Here is a 25,196-nt window from a genome sequence, read left to right as displayed (position 1 = left end):
AGGCTCTCACCCTGAACGCGGTCTGGCTCTTCTTTTATTAGAAGTCCTCTGACTCCTTGCTCAATGCGCGGTCGTTTTCAGCACACAGACCTTTTATGCGCTTTGTTAGAATTATACGCAGGAATTTCATTCTTGGAGAGTGAGCAGGGATGGTATAATGTCTTAAGATTTCAGCTTCCCTAACTGCTCACAGATGTCATATTCGTATTATACACACGTATCATGGAAAGTGAATTCAGCAAGGTTGCGGGATATATGGGATTCCCAGGTGGTGCTAATGGTCAAGAACCCGTCTGCCAATGTAGGAGACGAAAGAGACACGGGTTTGGGTTTGACCCCTGGGTCGGGAAGATCCCATGGAGGAGGGCATGGCAATCCTCTCCAGTATTCTTGCCTGGAGAAGCCCACAGACAGAGGCGCCTGGCAGGCGATGGTCCACAGGGTCACAAAGAGCGGGACACGACTGAAGTGGCTGAGCACGCAGGATGTAAGAGCAACACAGAATCAACAATGAACTCACTGCATTCGTTTTTTTAAAAAACTTCTTGGGCTCGTCTGTGTAGACAAAGACGTCATCTGCAAAGAGGAAAAGTTGTGCATTGCCTTTCCTTACTGCTCTGTTGGATCAGACAACAAAAGAACAGAAGTTCAGACCAAGGTGAGCAGAGACACCAGAACCACAGACGAAACAGCAAGCTGAATTCAGTAACGTGTGGAAAGAAAAATATACCACAGATGAGGGTGATTTACAGCAGGAATGCAAGGCTGGTTCAACATATTCGTAAAAAATTTTCACAGTAACCTACCACACCGACAGTGTAAGGAAGAAAAACCAGATGAGCCTATAAGTGATGCAGAAAAGCATTTGAAAAAACTCAACACCTAACCTGACAAACGCTCTCGGCGGGCTCAGACTGGACGGGAACGAGCAGGGGCATCTGCAAAGAGCCCAGAGCTGACCGCGCGCCCCCTGGACCGGGACGAGAGCCAGTGCCCACGCTGACCACCAGTGCCCGGCACACCTCAAGTCCCAGCCGCACGGCAACAGGGGGAGAATGTGTGACACAAGGCGTCAGATCCACAGGAACAAACGCAGCAGGCCCTGCTCACAGACGACACGACTGCAAGAGTGAAAACCAAACCCTCCCAGAGCTGACTGGCCTCGCGAGGCCACGGGCTGCAAGCCCGACACAAACCAGCCACATCTCGGCGTCACTGTCGTCACTCGGTCGCGTCCCGCGCCTTGGGCCCCCGGAATGCAGTCCGCCAGGCTCCCCGGTCCGTGGGATTTCCTGGGCAAGAATGCTGGGGAGGGCTGCCATTTCCTTTTCCATACACAAGCACAGAACAATGGAGACAATAAAGAAAAACACGCACAGAGGAGAACTAAAAATTAACAAAATTAAAGACACAAAAGTCTTTCTAACAAAACATGTTACTGGTGTGTATGCTGAAAACCACAAGATGCAGATGAACGAACTCGAAGAAGGCCTGAGTAAGTGGAGAGACACGCTGGTTCTGAACTGGGAAGACTCAGCACATTAATGATACAGAATCTCCTCAAACTGATCTACAGATTCAATGGATTCCCTGCGTAAAGGTCACCAGGATTTCTGCAGATACAGACGCGCTGAACCTAAAGCTAAACAGAAAGGCAACAGAAACAGGGTTGCCAGACGATGTTGAAAAAAGAGCGTAAAGTGGGAGGGATTACGCTGCTGACCTTAAGACTTGCCGTCCAGCTACCAAGACACTGCGGGGACGCTCGGAGCTGCAAGCAGGAGGGCCGGTGAGGGGACAGGACCACGGCGTCAGTCAGCTGACGTGACAAACGAACAGAGGTGACCGACGGAGGCACAACACCATTTCAACACATGATGCTGGAGTAACAGGACATTTACAGGAGAAAGTCCCCCAGACAAAGAAGTCCCCCACCGCAACCTTAATCTCACACGACAGGAAAAATTAACAAAATGGGTCACAGATTTCAATGCAGAAATAAAAGACTTTGAGAGATAAAACATGAGGAAAAAGGGTTTTGACCTTGGGTTTCCCAGTCCCTAGATCTGACTCCTAGAAGAGAAGAACTGATCACTAGAGCACATCCAAGTTATAGGTGTTTGCTCTGAGAAAGCCTCTGCTAGGAAACGCAACCCCCAAACTCAAGCCAAAGACAAAGAATGGACAAAAGCTTGGGCCTCCACTCACCCAAGGGGATACAGGAAGGGCTAACGTGAAACAAATGAGGCTCAACATCTTTACCCGTCAGGGAAACGCCAATCACAGCACGGTGGGCCTCCACTGTGCCTACCTGGGAATGATTGAAGGGCCCAGAGCTGGTGGGACATGCAGCCACCGACCCCCGTGGGGCCAGCGTGGGTGCGGAACCACAGCCAGCCTCGAGGCTCACAGTGCACGAACCACGTGACCCAGTGATCCAACGCCGGCGTCACCCAAAGAAACCAAGAACGCTCACAGGAACCGGCACAGTTACGTCCTGCCTTCACTTTCCAGGTTTGGTCACGGTCTGGGCGTGTCTGACCCACCCTCTGTGGCTCGGGTTCCACATCAGCTCCGCCCGAAGCCACCACAGTGCTTTTCAGGTCCACCCACGTGCTGCTCAGGCATTCGAAGACCCCAGCAGGCCTCCCTCCCACCTGCTGCAAGGCCGGGGATGCCAGTGAGAAGGACAACGCAGTTCTGCTGGGGGGGGGGGGGGGGGAGGGACACGACCCCTGCCTCCGCTTCCCACTTCCCTGCGGTCTTCCTGGCTGTTCAGAGGCGGCCCCTCCAGCCGAGAACCAGCAGCGGGGAAAGTGCAGGCAAGGCCCTTCTTGCTGCACGCTGGGGGCTCTCCCTGCCCCCCGAAGGCTAGGTGCTCAGAGGCCAGTTCCTGTTGAGTACGGCTCTCTGATCCAGGCTACGCCCACCTCTACGCCTCAGGTAGCCAGACCAGTGGTCACATGCAGCCCTAAACCCACCACCTTGTGCCGGATGCCGAGCCATGTGGAGCCTCAGCGTCCTCATGGGTGACCCGCGGCGGCCCAGACTCTGCGCTCAGCACTGTGACGTCCCGGCCAGTGCTGACCCAGGCCGGCGGCTCCGGCCAGGGGCCCCCAGTGCCTCCCCCACCCCCTGGCAGCCCCGTCCTCCCTCTACAGGGCGGGCGCTGGCTGAAGTGGGCAAGGGGGTGAGCCTCAGTCTGCAGAGAGACGGAGCAGACGGCGCAGCTGCTGCGGGCCGGTCCACGGCCGCCTCCCCATGGTGGCCTCTTCCCCGGGCAGAGCGAGCCGGGCTCCAGGCAGGGGCCCAGGCACAGCCCTCTCCAGGGACCCTGGGGATCGGCGGCACAGTCAGGCAGGGAAAAATCTGATCACCTCCTGTATGTTGCTCTGACAAGATTAGGTATTTTAATATTAATGCATTACCTAATTAACCCCCAATTAGTAATCTCTCTGGCCCAGGCTAGGTGGGTGGGGAGCCATGCGCGGAGCTGAGCCAGCTCAGGAGGGGGCAGGGGCGGGGAGACGAGGTGCAGGCTCCCACCAACCGAGGGCCGAGGTCCCGGAGCACCTGTCGTGGTGTGGTCACCTGCGGCCGGGCGGCTGCCCCGCACTGTCCCTCCCGGCCCCCAGAACAGCTCCCGGCATGAGGGCAGCGAGGCTGACACCTCCAGGGAGCCGGGGCACCTCCACTGCTGGGCTGCCCCCATCCTGGCCGCCAGCTGTCACGGTGAAGACCACGCCCACCTACACGACCGCCAGGGCATCTGCAGGCCGAGAGCCAAGGCCACCCCGTATACACAGCAGATGAGCCCATCCGGGGTGCGGGGCTGGCCCGCAGGCCACGGGGTAAGGCGGGGAGGGCCCCTCTCTCCATGACGAGACTCTGGAGGTTACGGCGCCCGTGTGCTGAGATTTCTACGGCTGGAGGGAGGTCACAGGTCACAGCCCGGCTGCCTGGCCCCGTTGCTGGAGTCCTGGGTGCTGAGGCAGACGTGGACGGCCTGGGAGGGCGTTTGCTGAGCTGTGACTCTGCTGACCATGCGAAGCCTGGCCAGACAGAAACACAGCAACAGAGGCCAGGCTTTGACGGCACGCTCCGTGCACAGGCGGCCACCCATTCAGCTATTCAGTGCCCTCGCCATCTGTCCTCTGGGAGCTTAGGAGCCACCAACGAGGCACCGGGCATTCTCACGGCTCCCGGGGACCTGGAAAAGCGCCCGAGGTCCCAGCACCAGAGTTGCTGCTGAGAAGGGACGTCTTGTGATCCCTGGCCTTTGACCCACTTTTCCAGTGTGTGGGGGGGCTTTCTGCCACCACGGGCCCTGCCCAGCACCCCCACATGTAAAGGCAACCCCTCCGTGCTATGAAAGGTCCCTGAGACAGCACGGGTGTGGTCTGTCCTCCCAGCCTCTGCGGAGCAGCTAGGACTCAGACAGTGGCCCCCTCGGGCTGCCGACTCCTCGACTTGCCTCATATTTTCCTCCTGTTTCCCATCTCACTGTCTTGTTTCTCTGCTTTTCAGATTAACTTTCTCAGTTTTATCTTAAAAATCCACTATTTAGATCATCATTTAACTCTTTTATATTCTTAACTTCCAGAAGTTCGTTGTCTTTCATTTTGGAGAAATTTGAAGTCTGTCGTCCGTGTGCTGCTGTTGAAAGCCCCTCCCTGTCTCCAAGGACAAGCTTTCCAGAGGTCTCCACCCCTCTGATGGCCTGTGTCCTCCGGGCGCACTTTCCCACTTGCTTGCTCTGCACCCCCGCACACGTCAGCCAACCCTGGTCAGAGCCAGCACTGGGCTCTCCCAGCCAGTCAGCTCAGCTCAAGGGCCACTGAGCAGTAACCGAGCGTCTGAGGGGGCCTCCAGGTTCAGCACCTTCATGTCTCCTCGGGTTCATCAGGCTCCAGGGGGTGAAAGGGGCAGGGGTGAGGGCCCCTGGGATTCTGACCCAGCAGGTCTGAGATGGGGTCCGGGGACCTGGATCTCCACACACACCGGGGGAAGCGCTATGATCCGACTTTGCTGGGAGAGAGGCCGCAGCCCACAGATGGAGCTGGGTCAAGCCTGGGGTCAGTGGGCCTCTCGGTTATGCCTCGGGCGCGCATCCTTCGTGCTCCTGAGCTTGGCAGTCACGCCCCTCCCCCAGCATGACTTGCTGCCAATTCCTGGCCTTTGGGGAGAGTCGTGGCATCACTCAGCCTGGTTCAGGCCACGACCACAGCTGCCTGGAGTCCTTCTTCCTAAGTCACTCACCATTAAACCACCCGCCCACCGGCTGTCCCGACTGCAGAGGTGCCACGGTCCCACTCTCCGTGGGGCCTCAGGGAACATGGCAGAGCTGGGGCCCAGGTTCAGCCAGCCGTCTGTCCGGACGCCCACAGTGTCCTTGGGCACGTGTCGGGCGCCCCAGGAGGCTCCGAGCAGCTGCGTCCCCACAGCTGAGCCCGCAGCCTGCCGGTCGGAGGAGTGGCAGACTTGAGGAGTAAACGGTCTGTCACGTCAGATGGTGTGAATGCTTGTGCAGAACGAAGAGACACCTTGAGCGCCCGAGTCTGCATTCCCAGCTCCTGAACTCGTCAAGGACACAGGCGACTCGCGAAGCGGGGCTGCAGGAGCCCGGGGAGAGAACAGGAGTGCGGGCCTGGAGACCACGCTTGGCCGCCCCCCTGCTGAGGGCCCTGCGGGAGGCCTCTCACAGCTCTGCGGGCCGGGAAGCCCACCCCGGGCTGCAGGGACCCCCTCACGGCGGCCTTGGTGGCTCAGCCGTGGTTTGGCCACAGAACCACCTGGGTGGCACCGGGCAGCCAATGCCAGGCTCCTGAAGACAAGACGGGAGAGGCGGGTGGGGGCAGGAAAGGGCGTGCACGTGTCTGCAGCAGGGTGTGCACCTCACACGGCACCTCGGTCACCGTCCACCAGCCCCACACTCGGTCACAGCAAAGCAGCTGGAGAGCAGGTGCGGCCTGCGGAGCCAGGGCTTCGGGAGGGGCCGGCAGACCTGCACTTTGGGGTCCCTGCTGAGCCTGGCGGCACACAGACCCCCGCCTCACAGACGACTCTGGGCCGACAGGCGTGGGACCAGGACCGCTCGGAACGCCCTGGGGACGGGGAGCAGGCAGAACGCGGCCCCGCAGGACGGCCGGGCTCGCTCCGGTCAAGGCCACGGCTGACCGAGGCCTCCAGGCCCGCGGGCCGGTGCTGGGCCTGCCTCCCGCCTCCACAGGCTCGCAGGTCAGTGACCGCTGACCAGGCGCCCCGAGAAAGGCTGGCTCCACGCGGAGGTCGACGTGGGAGCTCACGGGCTGGAGGGGCTGCATCCACGACCCGGGGATGGGGCAATGGCAGAGCCCGGCTCCAGACGAGACGACGCCTGCGCTCCCTCTCCAAGCCTGACTCGGCAGACACGGGCGGAGGAAGCGGAAAGGGCTTCCCGGGGGAAAAGCTGCTTGGAAACGCAGGCAGCAAATGTCAGGAAAACAGCAGCCGTGTCCTCCCGACGCAGACGCCCCGCAGACATCGCGGGGGTGGGGGGTGAGCAGAGCCAGCAGCAGACACGGGAGCAGGGGCCATGCTCCAGGGGCACCAGGGAGGGCACCCACCCCCCCCACCAGCCACTCGAGGCCCAGGGCAGGCAGCCGCGCCTGGCACCTTCTGACAAAGGAGAGAGGCTGCAGGCGGCCCCCAGCCCCCAGGCTCCCCCTGGGCCTGAACTGGCTGGCCCCTGGGAAAATGGAGCCCCCAGACGATGCCCTCCCTGCGTGGCGGTGATGGACTTGCCTCTGCCTGAGGGCCGGCCTCGGGGACCTCGGCGTGCAGCAGGCACTGTACTGCCTGGAGACAGAGATGAGCTGTGAGGTCAGAGACTGCGGCCCCGAGGTAGAGCTGCAGAGCGGGTGAGACCCTCGAGGTGGAAGAGGCAGCTCCAACCCCGCCTGCCTGTCACAGGCCCCTGCAGAGGGCTCGCTGGGTCCGGAAACGTACTCAGACTGTGAGAGACGGCCCCTGCTTCCCGGAGCACTGGTGTCCCTGTGATTAATGGACACACACGCACTGATACATGGTATTAACTTGTTCCCGGGTTGGAGAGATGCCACCTCGGGTCCTCACCGCGCTCACTCTGCAGACCAGGGCCCCCACCCCCCAGAGGCCCGTGGCCCAGCTCCTGCACAGGCTGGACGGAGGGATGGATGGAAGGACGGGGGCCTACCTGCCACCTCCCGGGACGAGGGCAGCCCCGCGGCGGCCTCCAGGTGGGCAGGGATGGGGCCGCCGGCCTCCAGGGCGCGGACGAGCTCCTGCAGCCGCGCACACTCCTCCTGCAGCTGCTGCTGGCCCTCTCGGAGTCGCTGCCGTGCCGCGCCAGCTGGGTTCAGGCTCAGGTGCAGCACCTTGGTCTTGCTCTGGTCGTAGTCACCCTGCAGGAGGACCACAGGCAGGCGGTCAGAGCCCCCAAGGGTGAGCGCGAAGAGAAGCCAGCCCACAGGGTGCCCCCCATCTCTGGGGCATCGGCAGGAGGCAGCGCGCGAGCCCCCCGCTCTGATCCATGTCCCCCTGAGCATCGGCATCCAGTGCGTGCTTTCAGACACTATCTGCGAACGTCTGGGTCCTCACCAGCCTCGCAGGGACCCTCCTGCCCCAGGCTTTCACACTGAGACCTGGCTTCTAAAATTCAAACACTTAAGAAAGCCGTGACACTAAAGTGGAGTCCCCGCACGCCTCACTGTCACGGCTCCTGTTACTGACACACGACGCCAGCCCTGAGCGCAGAAGGGGACGGCTGCGGGCAGAGCTGCTCTGGGGCCTGGTCGCCAGGAGTAGATGGTCAGTGAACGTCCACGCTGGATGGGTGCACATCCCTGCAGGCATGTTACCCGGTGCACACGCCCAGGCCGTGCCCTGGAGGAGGCCTGGGCCAGCCCAGCCTCAGCTTCCTGCCACGCGCATCAGGGAGCCCTTACCCCCATGAGGCTCGCCCCCGCCCCTGTGAAGCTCACCCCTCACCCCCGTCAGGCTCATCCCCCACCCCCGTCAAGCTCACCCTCACCCTCGTCAGGCTCGCCCCTCACCCCCGTCAGGCTCATCCCCCACCCCCATCAGGCTCGCCCCTCACCCCCGTCAGGCTCGCCCCCCACCCCCGTCAGGCTCATCCCCCACCCCCGTCAAGCTCACTGGCACCAGGTGAGGTCACCGAGAGTCACCCCAACAGCCAAGCACAGGCGGGGAGCAGACAGACCGCTGCTGAGTAAACCCCACCCTCAGTTCTGTCCCTGCCGTTTGGCCCAGAGTCCCCAGGAGAGGCAGCTCGGCTCTGAGGCCCCGGAAGTCAAAGGAGGAGCGCGTGTCTCTGGCTGTCACTCCCCGAGCCCCTCTGACGAGCAGGAGCCCTGTAGGGCAGGTGCGGGGGGAAGGCCTGGGCCTCGGCGAGGGGGGCCCAAGGGTCTCCCCCAGGCGCGGGGAGAGAGGCACGCTGTGTCCCTGGCCGAGGGGCCGTGGGCCAGCCGGCCGGGCCCACCTGCCTCCCAGGGAGGGCCGCTGGGCCAGCTGAGCAGTCGTCTTCCTCCACTCCAACACCGAGACTCCCTCTTGGAACACCCAACCTCCGCCTGGGACCTCTGCCCACGGCTCCGTCCTCCACGGGCAGCAGCGGGAACAGCACCGTTACTCAGATCACCAAACCCGCGGGAGGTGGGGCAGGCCGGCAACATGGCTGTGCAGCAGAGCAGCCGCCCCAGCACGGGAATGAAGCTGCGAGGACGCCAGCCCTCCAAGGCATCAGAGGCTTGTGTGGCCACTGCCGGCCAGCCCTCGCCAGCCTGCTAACTGTGGCGCTAAAAGAGAGGGGGCGTGTGGAGACGCTGCCAGCCCTTCTGCCCCAGGCACGGAGAGGGCCAGCAGAGGGCGGGGGGGTGGGGGGGCGGCTGACGGCTGGCTCCCCGTGCATTTCTGAAAACCTTGTAAGAGCCTCAAAGAGACACGGTGTAACTCCGGTGAGTCACAGGCTGTCAGGCCGGAAGGGATCTTATTTCGTCTGATTCTCACAGCCTGGGAGACACAGCCAGGCATGGAGTCCGTCCACCCCGCATGCTCGGGCAAAGGCCCCGCGGCCAACAGGGGGCGCCCAGGGACCCGCATGTCCCAGGGCGCCGGGTCGGGGGTGCAGGGAGAAGACGAGCACAGACATGTTCTGCAAAGGGCCATGTTGGCACAGACGTGCCAGGCGGTGCTGGTGACACCGTCTGTCCCCGCGGGGCAGCAACAGGGAAGGCAGGAAGGAGGGCAGGAAGCGCCGTGCAGACCTTGAAGCTCTGCACAGGCAGCACAGGCGGGCACCGGGTGGGGGAGCGGCTGACCTGACGGCGGGTCAGGGCCAGGCCAGCACCTCCAGGCGGGACCACTGCCAGGAAGAGGTGCTGGACGGGGGACACCCCCGTGCAGGAGCGTCGGACTGAGTCCTCACCTCACACTGCACGAAAGTGACCCCAGAGTGGATAAAGACCTAAGCATGAGAGCCAGTGTTGGCAGGAAACACAGGCACTGGGTTTGGTCTTGGATTCTTCCACATGACACTAAAAACAAGGAACACGACACTAAAAACAAGAAAAACATACATTTTTCTTTTGAAAAATGTAGACACACTGGACTTCAAAATGAAAAACTTCTGTGCTTCAAAGCACACCACCAAGGAAGCGAAAAAACACCCAGAGCAGGAGGAGGTACTTGTAAATCACTTCTCTGGTAAGAGACTTGATCCAGAACACATGAAGAGTTCCTGCAACTCGGTAACAACGGGGAAAAAACAAAAGAAAACAAACTTATGTAAAAACGGGCAAGGGTCTGAACCAATCCTTCTCCAAGGAAGATATACAAACAGCCAATGAGCACAGGAAAAGATGCTGGACACCAATGTCATCAGCGATCAGGGACACCAGAATCGGAACCAGAAAGAAACATCACTTTGCACCTGCCAGGCAGGAATGACGAAGGCAGTCTCTGTGAGGACAGAGAAACCGAGCCCTGCTGCTGCTGGGGCAGAAAATGGTGCTTCCTCCACGGAAACCAGTTCCTCAAACAACCAGACAGTGACCACATGGTCTGGGCTTCCCAGGGGGCTCAGGGGTGAAGAATCCACCTGCCAATGCAGGAGACGTGGGCTGGATCCCTGGGTCGGGAAGGTCCCCCGGAGAAGGAAATGGCAACCCATTCCAGTGTCCTTGCCCGGGCAATACCATGGACAGAGGAGCCTGGTGGGCTACAGTCCACGGGGTCACAGAGAGTCAGACACGATTGAGTGACAAAACCACCACCACCAGCACCACACGATCCAGCGAGTCTACACCCAGGGACACACCCGAGAGGAATAAAAACACACGGCCACAGAGAAACTTGCACACAGATGTTCACAGCAGCACCGTCCACGTGTCCACCCACACCAGGGAGTATGATGCAGCCGTGAAAAGGAGCAGAGCGCCGACACGGCTGCCACGCGAACGATCCCGGAAAACACTGCCCGGGGACTTCCCGCGCAGGGGCTCGCCGGGAACTAAGATCTCACACGCCCCGGGGCGGCAAAACGGGAAAGAGAAAAAACCGCGCTCGGGGGGTGAAGCCAGTCACAGACCACACACACGCCGCCACGCGCATGACTGTCCCGGTAAGGACAGCTCCAGGCGCAGAGAGCACAGCAGCGGCTGCTGGAGGCGGGAGGGGGCGGGGCGCGCAGGGCGACGGCCAAGGGCGTGCAGGGTTCCCTCCTGAGCGGATAGGATCGTTCGGAATCTGTGTGGTGATGGCTGCTCGCTACCTGTGAAAGTATGAAACCCACCGAACCGCACGCTTCACACGGGCGAGCTCTGTGGTATGTAAATCGTATCTCAATTAAGCTGTTTTTAAGAAAGAAATGAAAGAAGAGAGGAAGAACACACAGCAGGATGCGTGCGGGCGCTCCATCCGCCCTGAGAGCCTGCCGGGCACCAGCTCCTCCTCCACGCGCCTGCCTGGCCTGTGGGCAGCATGAACGGGGCGGAGCCCTCGGGGGGCGCTGGGCCGGAGGGAAGCGGTGCTGGGCTGGGGCTGGGGCTTGGCCCAGGGTGGGGATTGGGGGACGCGGGTCCACAGCAGGGCTGACCCTGGCTGGCACGGCCCAGGACCTCGGGTGTGGACACGGCCCTGCCTGCGGGTCTCCTCGCGCCTGCATGACCCACGGCCCCCGCAGGTCAGGGCGGAGGTCTTTAGCGCTGCCCCTGACTGAGGCTGTCCCGGCTTCCTCTCAAACCACCTCCGAGTCAAAGGCCCCCACGCAGCCAGGACTCCAGCCTCAGCGACACGCTCTCCAAACCCTGGTCCTCAGGGCAGGTCTGCGCGTCTGGCTTGGCAGGAGGCAGGCCAGTCCACCCAGCTCAGGCCCATACCATCTGGGTCCAGCTGGACTTTCGGGGGGCTTCCTGAGGTGCCTCTGGGGGGCCAGGCACTCGTGACAAGGTTATGACAGCGACTCGGGGCTGGGGTCGGCCACAGGCCCTGACGCCTGCACCCTCCCACAGGGCGCTCAGAAGTCAAGGAAAGTCACTCTGCTCAGAGGACGGGGGCTGCGGCAGCTGTTCCCCCAGGAGTCTGACCCGCCTGGGGACGGAGGAGCACCACAGACCATGGGGCCACTGTTCCCAGGTGCCCGGGAGGACTGGCCCAAGGCCCAACTGGACTGCACACAAGCTGCTACCCAGTCAGCCTCCCTCACAGGCCCGACGAGGCCGCCACAGGTCAAAGGCCCACAGGACTGGGTGGCCAGGCTGGGGGAGGAGGCATCAGGGCTCAGGGCACCTGGGCTCTGCTTTGCACCCTCTCCGGGAGCAAGGAGGCCCTCCCCTCCCTCTTGTCTGTCCCTCCTTCCTTCCCTGTGGGCTGCACGGTGCCTGGGAGAGGAGGTGCTCACAGCCAGCCAGGGGCAGGGGTGCCACCCTTCACCCTGGGCGTGGTTGGAGGCACAGGGGCCCCGTGGGACCGTTAGGGGCATCGGGGCCTCGTGGCACCCTGATGGGCATTGGGGCATCGTGGGACCGTGACGGGCACTGGGGCCTGGTGGCACTGTGAGGGGCATCGGGGGCTGGCACCACTAAAGCAGATGGGAGGGTGTGAACAAATCTGCTGATATCTGCGACTAGATGACGGCTCTGAGGAAGAAAGGGGAGAAACGGCTGTAATCTTCTGCTAAAAATTTGTTGCCTTGTTTGATTCACAGCTGAGGAAACTGTTGAGACGCTGACGGGAATCTCAAAAGGAAAAGTTCTGAGCCTCTCTTTGATGCGTGGGTGCAATTACCGGCAAACAAAAACTCCCCCTCGCCGGGAGCGGAGGCCTGTTCCCGTCCAAGACCGCAGGTGGGCTCAGGGCAGGCTGCAGAGGAGCTCCAGCCCCACCAGGGTCCTCGGGGGACTGAGAGTTTCTCAGGATACAGGTGGGGTCTCAAGTCCGCAGAGGACCGGGCCTGCCCGACAACCACAGGCCCGGGCAGCAGGGCTGGGCCTGAGCAGGGCTCCTCCCGGGGGCCCCGCAACCCACTTGCAGCCTGCAGGTCACGGGGGTTTCCTTCTCATGCTCAGATTCTGGGCAAGCTGTGACGGACAGCCAGGGCCCCTGCGTCAGAGCCTTGGAGCTGGCCTCCTGAGCCCCATGCACCTGCCTCGTTGCCGTCAGCGGTCACGTTCTACCCTGCCCTGCGGGCTGCCCAGGGCGTCTGTCCTCCGGGGCCTCGGCTTCCATCCGAGGAAGTGGGAGGGCAGTGAACCTGACCTCTAAGGGCCTTCTCAGCCTAGCGCCCGGGAGACCAGGATGGGGGGGCAGACCCCCGGGACCCCTGTGGGCCGTGAAGGACTGCGACAGCCGGGGAGGGGGCCTGCTGTGCCTGCTAAGAGACCCTGCTGGCAGGAGGTAGGGATGCGCTGAGAATTAAAAAGCACAGTTAAGTAACCACCGATTCTCATGCATATTTATGAATCACCCGACTTGAAAACTGAATCAATACCTCTCCCCGCTGCAGGAAGCTCAGCTCAGGGAGAAGGGCGGGAGCTTCAGGGTCCCGCTGAAGCTGAGGGGCAGGGTGAGCCAGACCTCAAGGACAGGGACGCTCAGCCCTCCAGGCCCCGCCAGCCTGCACGCCCGCCTCCGTGAGCCCAGGACCCGCGCGCCCTGCCGCCCGTGGGCTCCGTGACCTTGGGCGGGTCCCTCGGGCGCTGGCTTCACGTCCGACATGCCGTGTGGGCCGGTTTCCTTGGCGCTTGGTGGCTCACCAGACGCTGCCCAGCTCTGAAGCTGGGGGCACCCAGCAGGCCAAGCCTCGAGACGGAGTGCTGGCCGAGGGTGGAGAGCCTGAGGCGTCAGCTGTGGGCCACGTGACTGCAGGCCAGACCCTACAGACCCCCGGCACCAAGCGCCAGAGACTCTCGCGGCCACCGAGCAGGTCACGAGAGGGGTGAAGAGAGAGGGCCTGGGCTGGAGGCAGGAGAGCCGCGGGCAAGGAGATGGCCTGCCGTCTGGGGACCAGCCTCCTGCCGTGGGCCAAGAGAAGCGGGCGCTCTCAAACCCCTGCTCTGGGGCACCACAAGCCAGGGGCCACAGGGGCCGAGGCCCCGCCCCCCACTTGCTCCATTTCCCGAGGCCCCGCCCCCACGCCCTCCGTTCCCGGAGGCCCCGCCCCCCAGGGCTCCCCAGGACCAGGCACTCCCACTCCTGTGGCCGAGGCTCCTCACAAAGAAGCCGGCTGTGGGGTCGCCATCCAGGGGCGTGTGCTCGCCGCTGCCCAGACCCGGGGACCGGCCGCTGGAGCCGAGGGGCGGGCTGGGAGCGGGCCGCCAGGCCCCAGGTTCGGTGTGAGCTGGGGCGCAGGCAGGATGGGCCGTGGGAGCGGCGTCACCAGGCCGACGCCCGTGGACGGCCCTTCTCACGTCATCCTCCCCGGACAGTCCCGCCAGCGCCAGGGAGCCTTGCAGGGAGTTTATCTGCCACTGGCCACGAGGCGCCGCGTGTGCATGAGACACGGGTGAGCTTGCAGGCTGCCTGTGGCTGCGGCCAGAGTCCCCTCGGGGGCTGTGGAGCCTGAGGAGGGGCATTCCCGTCAGGGCCACTACTCGTCCTGTGGACAGCAGCCCCTCTGCTCACACGGACCCCCGGTGAGAGGGTGCAGCCCCTCGGCTGGCATTCTGTTGCAAGAAACACAGACATCCCTGCTCTGGTTCTGAGATGACCAGGCTGCTCGGAGACTCCATTTGCTCATCTGTAAAATGGGGACTCTGCTCACCTTCCCAGGTATGGAAAGATCAGAAAGTCAGTGGATGTGAAGACAGTCATAAAGGCAACGCAGCTTTGCTGAGTGTGCCGTTGTTACCTGTGATGACTGTGGAGCAAAAGCCAGGGTTAATCCTGACGGGCGTGTATCACACCTGCCGGATGTGGCCAGTGTGCCCCTATCTGAGGACCCAGGCCTTTCTGGAGTTACGAGAATACGGCGCAGGAAAGCACCCATGCAAATCTGACCCCCAAGGAAGGCAGAGCGGGGACAAGGCCCGGCCCAAGGCTGCAGCGCACAGGTGGGGAGCACTGCCTCCCATCTCAAGTCACCCCCACGTTTGCCCCACCCAGGTGCTGGACGCGGGACAGAAGACGGAGGTGTCCAGGGACCTGAGAGGGGACACCAGGTCACTTCTGCGTGGGTGCAGCAAGGTCCCCACCCAGCGGGCGGACACCGAGTCCGAGCCAGGCCACAGGGACTCGAGATGCTCGGTCCTTAGTCTCATCAACCTGCCCCAGATCCTGGCTCTTTCGGGTCCAGCAGTGTGGCTCCACAAGCTCACGGGACCTCTGACCCAGCTGTGCTGTAGAGAGCCGAGGACTGCCCAGGTCTCGCTGGGCAGGTGAGGACCAGGAAAAGTGAGGACAGAGCAGGGGTGCTGCAGAGGCCGGAAGCCCTGGCACACGCGGTGCGCTGCCCCTGTGGCCCCGTGCTGCCCACGCGCAAGATCACAGCCCCGATCCCTGGCTCCAAGCAGCAGACACAGGGCGGTTGGCGGAGCCAGTTACAGGATGCTAATTGCCCACGACCCCCATGCGGAGTCCTTCAGAAGGTGACCTGCTGTGAGAGAGGCTTGTAAACAGCCTGCAGGGAAGCCACGAAAGACAACCCTCACCGTCGGGAGGCAGCCACTCCGGTTGAAGGCCAGCTGTAGGCCCTGGGCCCTCCCAGCGCCCCCCACCCCGATCACCCTCCCAGGCCACCCTGCAGGGAGACTCAGGGCTGCAGTGCAGCAGATGCAAGGCTGGGGAGGTACGGCACAGTGGGTAAGATGGCCAAGCTGCCCCCCAGCTAACAAGGCCCCACACTCCTGTCCACAGACTGGGCTGCCCCCTAAGCTGCTACTGCATCAGGGCAGTGCTCACGGCTGGGACACTGGCCACCCACTTGGGCACCCAGGGCCACGGCTCTCGGGGGAGGGATGGGGGAGGCCGGGGGAGGAGAAGAAGGTGGGACACGCCTGCGGCAGCCCCTGCCCTTCCACAGTGATGGCCCTCCGAGCCCGCTGACCAAGTGACCTGTGTCCCAGCTGGAAATCAGGCACCTGGGCTGCCAGATCTCCCAGTCACAGACAGCAAGCGGCAGCAGGTGCCCCAAATCCGCCCTGAGACACGGGAACTGGCAGTGGGGGTGTCCGGTCAGGCCGGCGGCTGCAGGACCAGCTGGGGAATGGGAGGGCCTGGCTGCGGGGCAGAAGAGGGCAGGGTGTCCAGCACCCACGCCCCTCACCACAGACACGGGCTGTGCTCCTCCCGCCAGGCCTCTGAGCTATGACAGAAGATGTTCAGCAAAGCCAGTAAGAAGTTTTCGGAATTGTGATAAAATTCGCCGCCTTAATCATTTTTAAGTGTGTTGTTCGGTTTAAGTACATTCAAGCTGCTGTGCAGTCGTCACCACTGTCCACCCACAGACCTTCCCAAGCTGAGGCCCTGTCCCCAGGGCTCTGCCCCTCAGCCCCTGGCCCCCACTCTCTGCCTTCTGTTTCTGTGACCCTGACTCCTCCAGGGACCCCACACAGGTGGAATCACACAGTGTCTGTCCTTCTGTGTGAGCTTCCCGGTGGGGTGGACATAGACCCTAACAGAGTCTCAGCGACATCCTCCTGGAGGAGGGCGAGACCAGGAGACCCGACCCCTAGACCCTCACGCTCTCGGTTCACGACATCCAGCAAGTTCTAAGCTGGCTGGGGGAGAGGGAGCTGGATATGCTGATCCCAAAGTTCATATAAAAGTGAACAAGAGAAAACCCTGATAAACAAAGAGTTGGGAGCAGCAGGACACTGAGCCCCAGCCTCGACCTGACCCGGGGCATCAGGTGCACGAGGGGGCTGACCTCACGCCAACGAGGAAAAGACAGGCTTTCAGAAAGTGGTCCAGGGGTACCAGGAGGAGCCCCTCCCAAAACCATGCCTCCCACCTAATAAAAAACCCAAACCAGATTCCAAATCCATCAGATTTAAATGTAAAAAATGAAACTGCCCCAGAAAACCAGAAGATACCACGAGAGAATTCTTTACTATCTGGACATGAGAAACGTAAAGATATGAACAAAAACCCAAAAGCTAAAAAGGAAAAGGTGATAAATGCATCTGTAATAAATCTAAAAGCCAAAAACTTCTGCTTGATTAAAAAAAAAAAAGGGAAAACAGCACAAACATAAAAGTCAAAAGACAAATGATAATTAGAAAAACATATTCACAACTTAAAACGTCCTTAATATACAAAGAGCTCCAAGAAACCAACAAGAAAAGGACCAACAGGCCATTTGAAAAATGAACCAAGGACATCAACACACACGAACACATTTAAAAATCCTCACTCAGGTGATAAAGGGACTGACAGCTCCAACTACACTGTTTTCACCCACTGGGCCAGAGAAGTCCGGAGGTCTGCTGTCTGGGGCAGGGGGTCCGCACCCTCACGGCGCAGCCGTCATATGACCGTCGGTGCTGCTGTCGCCATCCACGCAGGTTCCTGCCGACCCTCTCTTCTGGGAGTCTCTCCCACACACAGACACACGCATGGCAGAGGCGTGAGCAAAAGGATGCATGCCATGGCAAGGTCGTGATCACGTTCCTGGTAACCGGCAGGATTAAAACGTCATAACACACGCAAGCAGACGTGCCACGTGTTGTGTAAAAACTAACAGGACACCACGTATCTGTGGGGAGAACCCCCCAAACGCACAGAGGGACGAAAGCATCAGGAAGTGTGAAGACGGGCTGAGTTTACAGGGGGTGGGGGTGGGGGGTGGGGTGGGCAGTACAGACTCACATTAGGGGGAGCAAACCCACCAGCTCCAAGAAGCTACATGGGAGAGGAGCCGGACGAGAGCCTCACGTGCACCTGGCCTGATGCTCGCAGCCCTGGGCGCTGGCTCCCCCGACACAAAGGAGCCAGGACCCGGGAAGGGAAGCATCCGCCCAGGGCCCCGGTCTGCAGGTCAGGAGCTCACACCTGGACGTGCGTCCTCCGGAGCCCACCTCCGGGGCGCCCTGCCCACCTCACCATGTGCGCCCTGGAGTTCCTGTGCCCCAGGAACACTGGCTGCAGTCAGGCCGGGTCGCTGCACTCGGCTCAGTGCCCGGGGGAGGGGTGATGCCAGAGCTGCCCGCCCGGGACCCCCTACCACAGGCAGGCAGGGCGCACGGCACACGGCTGCTCACAGCCCAGGGAGGGCAGCTGGCTGGAGGGCAGCCTGGTCTTGACACCACAGAGCTCCGGCTTGGCCAGGACGGGGGGTGGGGCGGCAGGATGCAGCCGGCCCGGTGGTCCTCATACAGACGACCCAGGCTTTCAGGGCAGACCAGGGCTGCTGGCCAGGGAGGTCTGGACCTCCGCTGGGGCAGTGCAGCCGGCTCGGGGTGGGGGGCATGATCGTGTCACCTCCCGCCATGCGGCAGATGGGTGGCTTCTGCGTGCCAGGCTGCCTCTGCTCGGGGGGAACAGCATGCCCACCTCAGTGCCCGTGAGTGTTGAGTGAGAGCAGGAGCAGGTCAGGCCAGTGGTGCTCCCGGGTGCGGCCAGGAAGGGGCCAGGGCCACAGCTGAGGGAGGGGCTGGCGTGTGCAGAGCCATGGATGCACCATCACCAGTCCACACCCAGCGTCGAGGAACCAGACGTGCAGAGCAACAGCAGCCTGCAGGGCTGGGGGTGGGGTGAGCCTGGGCCGCGAGGGACACAGCTGGCCCCGCCAGGGACAGCCTCGGGGGCTCACCCCACCCGGCACCAGGCCCCATGGCCTGTAGGGTCCTGCCCCCGCCAGGGAGCAACGCCCAGAGAGCATTCCAGAAGCACGGGCAGCAGACCGTCAGGAAATAACCTATCTAGTCGGGGACAGGACACGCTCAAGGCCCAGGAGGACCCAAAGGTGAGACAGGCTCCGAGAAGCAGAGCCTGGACTGGCTGTAGGTTCAGGGCTCTTGGCCAGTGAGAACCGGTGAGGGAGGGACCTCGGGTCCAAGGACTGACCCTGGGGGGGGGGGGGGGGGAGGGCAGGCGGAACCTGCAGTCGAGGGGCCAGCGGGGCTCGGGTCTGCTGCATGGGGAGTGGGTGGGAGCCAGGGGCAGCGAGGCGTGAAGGCTGTCCCCCTTGCAGCCCGCCCCCGATACAGCCCCGTCCCCCTGCCTGCCCTCCGTATCCCGGAGAGGAGGCCAGGCTGGGGGCCGCTGTGATCAGATGGGGTCAGAGGCGAGGGCAGCGAGGCGTGAAGAGCAGTGAAGGCTGCCCCTCCCGCAGCCGCCCCCACCCCGGCCCCCGTATCCCAGAGCAGGAGGAGGCCAGGCCAGGAGCCGCTATGATTAGACGGGGTGGGAGCCGGGCAGTTTCCTCCACACGTTCTCCACTCACAGGGAACCCGGCAATTTTCTACCCACTCCATTTCCAAAAAAGACACAGTCAGTGTAAATGTCACCGGGCTGCAGTCAGGCCCCTTCCTGAGCACAGCTTCCCCCACCCCCCACCACGACCGGAAGCAGGTGGGGCGGGGACGTGAGGGGACGCTCCCGCTAGGGGGGCTTCTCCCGCCCCCTCTGAGCGACGGTGGGACGGGGGCTCAAACCCCAAAGATGAATTCTGCCTAATTACGCGCGTGCTGAGGCATTTAGAGGTACAGATGTTTGCAATTTGCTTTAAAATGCGTCAAGAAAAGAGACAGGACTAACGGAAGGAAGGGGCGGACAGGTGCGTCATGGCGGCCGAGGGAGAGTGTCCCCAGCAGGGGGGACACGGGGTGCTCACGGAGAAACTCTTGCAACTTTGCTGTATGTCTGACCATGTCTGCAACGTCGGGAAACTGGTAGGGCTGCGTCAGCACGCTGGCTCCACTCCCGGGACCCAGGGGAGCCACAGGGCCCGAGGCCTCCCGCCCGCCTGTGGCAGGCTTGCTCCTCACCGGAAGGGGCCCTGCTGGGGGACCAGTGGCCATCAGGCCCAGAGCTGCAGTGTGTCTGACCCTCGGGCTGCTCCCCAGAGCGCCAGGCAGCTCGCTGGCTGACAGCCCCAGACGTGGCCCACGATGTGGACACACAGGGCACCATCGAGGTGACGCTGTCAGGAAGAGCAGTGACCTCGGCGGGGCAGTGCTCCTGGCTGGAGGTCACCATGCTCTGCACCACAGCCAGCAGGAGGTGGGGTCAGCTCCATGTCCCGACCAGCAGACCGAGACCAGGGCCACCACCATGGAGGGGCAGGACCAACAGCAGGCCCCGGGCCCACTGCTGAGGAGGGCGCTGGGCACAGCCAGGTGGGGGCAGGGCGGGGCGCCGCAGGCCTGGGGCACCGGGAGTGTGACCCGCAGAGTCTGGTTCCCAGAGGACTCCCGCAGCTTCAGGCCCAGAGTTTCAGGGGGTCTGCTCGAGAGCAGCCTGTATCAGAACATCCCGCCTTCACAAAACGGCCAGGCGTGTCTGGCTCCTGGGGCCTCAGTCCCGCCGTCGCTAAGCAGGGCTCGTCTCCCTGATGGCTGCCTACTTTAGGGACACGCGGGTCACCCCAGACACAGTGGGAAGAGCCGACAGCCCCAGAAGACCGGGACAGGCCACATGGCACAGAATGAGTGGCCAGGAGCCCGCCCGGCACCGTCGCCCGGCCCCGCCGGGCACCAGCGGGCAGACGGGCAGCCACGCACTCGGCTGTGAGCAGTAACTGGAGCGCGTGCCTCACCAACCAGCTGTGAACTAATTACAAGAAGTTCTAACTAGTCGACTCCCTCTCCAAGCATATGTTCCCAATTAAGTCAAACTGCAGCTGATTTTAATCAATCTTCCTTGAAGCAGCCCGCCGTGAAGACTCTTCCAGGGGAGAGGGGAGAGGGGAGGGGGGCTGCATCAGGAGCAGGCCGGCAGCGCCGCAGACAGACACAAGCTGGGGGGCCGTGTGCCGAGCCACCCCCAGCCTGCATCCCCCGCCCTGACCCGGACTCTGGTCCGCAACGCTGCGGTCACATGGACTAAGCCTGGGGCCAGCCAGGCCACCTGCAGGGCGCCTGCCTCTCCTGCGGCCTCCATGGCCCAGGGACCAGGTCTCTGCCCTCACAATGGTGTGGCCACACATGGCCCCTGAGCCCTTGTCAGCCGCTCCTGTTATCCCCCACGGGGGCTCATCGCCCCCCATTTTATAAATGACGTGCTGGAGACTCAGATGGCAAAGCACGACACGCCTGAGACCACCCAGCCAAGGAGGAGGGCTCCAGCTGAGGTCTGCAGACGCAGATGCCCCAGCCCACGGGGGCCCGCCTGGGGCCCAGGAGGCTGGACGTGCTCGACATCGCGGACCCCAGCCCCCGCACCCACTGACTGACTGTGCTCACTGCACCTCTGACCTGGTCTGACCCCTGACACCCGCAGCGGGGCCGCGGCGGCACCTCGTGACTGTCGGCTTCAGCAGGACTGGCTAAGCCCTGTCCCGAGGCCCGGGAGCTGTCAGCCGTGACCTCGGGCGCGCTCGATCCACCGCGGCCGCTGACGGGCGGCCGGGGATTCACCTGCCAGCAGCCGCCTCGCGTCAGGACTGCGGCCCAATTAAAACCGAGCGAGATGACAGGTCCGGAGCTGAACACCGACCAGCGCGGCTCCCGGTGCCATGCTCCATCAAGGATGTCACGTCTCCCGTCTCCAGGAATTGGGAATAAAAAAGAGATTTGATTTGCCTCTAATAGGTGTCAAGACAAAAATCAATGGCCTGTCCAGAATCTGGGTAATCACAGACCTGCAGGTTTCTTGCCTGAGAACAATTTAGACAGAAGGATAAAAATGAAAAAGTAACACTGCAACAGTGTACTACGGGCCCTCACAGCTGCAGGCCGACCAGGACCCTCTGCTGGGCCTCTGCCCCCGGGAGCACGGCCAGCATACCCGCCACGGGCGCCGCAGGGGCTCTGCGGGGAGCAGTCGGGAAAACAGGCTGCGCATCAACGAAGCATACGGGGCTGGAGGTGCTGGGGGGCGGCAGCGTGGCCCGAGGCAGGGGGTGCCCACCACGGGCTCGGGACCCGAGCTCTCAGCCAGCAAGGGCGTCTGGAGGGGACAGGCCCCCGGGTCAGTCTGGCCCGTTCACCGGGAAGTGGACGGCTGTGGCGCGGGAGCCTCGCAGGAGGGTGGGCGCGCCTCGGACAAACTCACCTGCAGGGTGAGCCGCTCCAGCTGCGCCTCCAGCGCCTTCTTCTCCTCCTCCAGGCGACTCCGCTCCGCTTCCAGCTCCTCAACCTTCAACCTGCAAGGGGAGCAGACCATGACGGAGGCCCACTGCAGCACGGCCTCTGGGCAGGGAACAGGGAAGGGCCATGACACGGTTAAATAGGCACTTGTGAAAATATGACACAGGGAGGGGACAGGCAGGAACAGCCCTGAAAACACAGCAGGGGGTGGGGGTGAGCACAGTGTCTATGGGGGGCGCTGACCGCGACGCTGGGGGGCAGGGGGGCTAGTGGGGGGCGAGGGGGGCGCTGACTGCGACGCCGGGGGGCAGGGGGACTCATGGGGGGCGGAGGGGGTGCTGACCACAACGCCAAGCGGACAGGGAGACTAACAGGGGGCAGGTGGGGTCTGTGTGCCCTATGCCCACTGGTCCACCCCACACGTGGGACCACACCCTGGGGAGGACTCAAGAGTCAAGAAAAGGACCAAACTCCATGAAAACACAGAAAAGACACACAACATGGGCTGTGGATGTGGCTGGGGCTGGGGGCCACCAGGGCAGGGTGCGGACACAGGCGCTCTCGTCCCGAGGGCCCAGAGGCCACGCAAGCCCGGGGCGGCGGCAGGCGCGCAGGTAGGCCTTCGCTGTTGTGAGAAGGTGGCTGTTTCTGTCTTCATGTTTTACAGAAACTGCGCTGATATAGTTTAAAATAAACAAGTGCCTGGGGGCTCCCTGCTGGTTCAGTGGTGAAGACTCCGGCTGCCAACGCAGGAGACGTAGGTTCGATCCCTGATCCGGAAGGATCCCACGGGCCGTGGAGCAACGAAGCCCGTGTGGCCACGGCTCCTGAGCTTGCGCTCTAGGGCCCGTGTGCGGCAGCTACTGAAGTCCGCACTCCACAGAGCCCGTGCCCTGCACAGGAGAGGCCACGGTGACAAGAGGCCGTGCGTGCGACAACAGAGAGACCCGCCGCTCGTCACAACTAGAGGAGAGCTGGTGTGCAGCAATTAGACCCAGCACAGCCAAATGTAAATAAATAAAATGAAAAATAAAAAAGTGCCCAGGAAGCAGGGCCAAGCGTTGACACAGGGCGAGGGACACAGCCTCTCCCACCAGCAGGATGGAGGACTCACGCCCCATGGGTCATTCAGGAAGGTCGACTCGGGAGTGGGAGGGTGATTTTCTTCAGACAGAACTGCTCCAGAATGGCCTCACAAATCAACAAAAGTGAGATTGGAAGGGACCAAACTCTTTCCAAGAGGCCTAACTGTACCTCTGAAAAAAGCACCAAGATTTATAGGGACACAGAAACGTTCAGAACCCAACAAGCTGACACACACGGTCTGCCGTCAGTCAAAGGTTACCGGGCATTGAAAGAACTAGGAAAACATGACCCACAATGAGGAGCATAACCAAGAAAGAACTACACAGGCATTAAATCAACATCCACGGACATGAAAAGTTATTAAAAGCTCCTGGAATAAAGGCACGTTCCATTGGGTGAGAGCTGCAGTGTCTGAGATGAAAAACACTGGATGGGATTCATGATGGATGAGACTCTGCAGGACAAAAGTTTAGTGCACTTGAAGACAGGGTGATAAAAACTACCATGGTGGCACAGGGAGGAAAATCAATCTTCAAAACCGGAGAGAGCAGCGTGAGCAGTGGGGCAGCTTCATGAAGCAGGATTTATGTGTAACTGGAGTCCCTGTGGGTCGGGGTACAGAAAAATACTGCAGAAGGGTCCAAATGTGATCAAAGTATAAAGCCACTGACTCCAGAAGCCACACAAATCCCAGCACAAGAAAGATAAGCAAACAGCCCCAATGCATGGAACAATGTGGGTGCTTAAAACCAGTGCTAATAAGGAGACCCTACAAGCAGCCACAGGAAGGAAATGCTACCCACGGAGCAACACAGCAGATTTCTCAGCCGAGAAACGCAAGTGAGAAAGAGGAGAAAAATCTATCAAATGCTGGAAGAAATGAAAAATGTCAACCTAGAATTCTATTCCCAGTAAAAATATCTTTCAAAAAACAAAAGCAAAATAAAGATGTTCTCAGGCACACAGAAGCAGAGGGTTTATCCCGGGCCGGCCTGCCCTACAGGGATGTGCTGGGAAAGCCTCCAGCGGAAGGGGGAGGACCCACCCGAGGCGGGGGCAGGAAAACTGGCCTCATGCTATTTAAATCTTTAGAAAATACCTAAATCACTGTTTCAAAAAGAGATTAAACAAAACCAATAAAAACATACTGGGGTTTAAGTCTAGATAAAATGTGTGACAGCCAGAACACAGGGCTGCATGACAGAGGCAAGCAGCTGTAGATTGCATGCTGCGTGTGAAGAGGCATCTGTCACTGGGAGGTAGACGGGGATAAGTGAAGGGTGAGCATTAAAAACCCAGGCAGCCACTAAGAAAAGACAAAGTGACAACTAATAGGCCGAAAAGGGAAATAAATGGTATCATAAAAAAACATGCAAATAGTTCAAAGGAAGTCAGAAATACAGGAAAACGGGAATGGAGATAGGATAAACAGAAAAGAAAATAAGACAAGGTCAAAGGTAACCACACAATGATCACATTAAATGTAAACGCTCTAAACACCCCCAATTAAAAGGCAGAGAGAGGGACTGCCCTGGTCCAGAGGCTAGGCCTCTGTGCTCCCAATGCAGGGGCCCAGGCTTGATCCGTGGTCAGGGAACGAGATGCCACGCGTCACAACTAAAGACCCCACACGCCACAGCTGAGACCTGGCGTGGCCACATATATAAATGAGTATTTTAAAAACAATATTAAAATAAAAAAAGGTAGAGAGAGGATCCAGTGGACGGAAAGGCAGCCCCCAGTTACACGCCCCGGACAAAGCAGCAGAGAGTGGGCGGCGGCAATGCTGGGGGCGGGGCTGGAAGGCAGGAGACGACGTCATTAGCTCTCAGGGGGCGTGGCCGAGTGCTTAGGACGGGGCGCTGTGGAGTCCAGGGGGCCGATGAGCGCAGTGTTCAAAGGGCTTCCTGCTCCCTCCTGTTCATAATGGAAGTGAAGCAGGAACTGTGCACAGCGTGTCACCCCTGACCTGATGCCCAAAACTCAGGCATCGTCCCCAGAGCCAGCCCATCAGCCCATCAAGGGATTCGCCAGACACACGTGGGCTGGGACTGTGCAACGGGCCACCTGCAGGCCCTGCAAAGTGGCGGAAAATAAAACCAAGAAATGGAGGTGCTGATAACGAGGGACAGGGACGAGCTATGTGGCCCACTCGGTGCTACCCACGCAACCCTCCTGTAAACCAACAGTCATCCCAAATCACCGCCACCAGCTGGACAAAGGGAAGCAAGTGAAGAAAGGGGCAAGGAGGGAAGGATGGACGCTGGGGTGGCTGGACAAGAGAGACTTCAGAGGAGATATCTAGACAGTGGCTGCCCAAAAAAGAGGCATTTCAAAAATGTAAAACCGTTTATTCACCAAGAAGACACAATAACCATAAATGAACAT

The 25,196-nt window shown here is 61.1% G+C and overlaps 1 protein-coding gene across 3 annotated transcripts in view; it reads right to left on the bottom strand.

The window, feature by feature from the left end:
• MAD1L1 (mitotic arrest deficient 1 like 1) overlaps positions 1–25,196 on the bottom strand; it is a 237,720-nt gene that overhangs the window by 39,480 nt on the left and 173,044 nt on the right. For all 3 annotated transcript variants that reach the window (XM_061153798.1, XM_061153797.1, XM_061153799.1), the window contains 2 exons: positions 21,688–21,778; positions 7,214–7,421 (listed from right to left, as the gene is read on the bottom strand). In XM_061153798.1, coding sequence (XP_061009781.1) covers positions 7,214–7,421; positions 21,688–21,778 — 299 coding nt within the window. The remainder of the gene's footprint in view (positions 1–7,213; positions 7,422–21,687; positions 21,779–25,196) is intronic.

This window comes from Dama dama, chromosome 10 (assembly GCF_033118175.1).
Source record: "Dama dama isolate Ldn47 chromosome 10, ASM3311817v1, whole genome shotgun sequence".
In the NCBI taxonomy this organism is placed as follows: Eukaryota; Metazoa; Chordata; class Mammalia; order Artiodactyla; family Cervidae; genus Dama; species Dama dama.
This window is presented reverse-complemented; position numbering and strand designations above follow the sequence as displayed.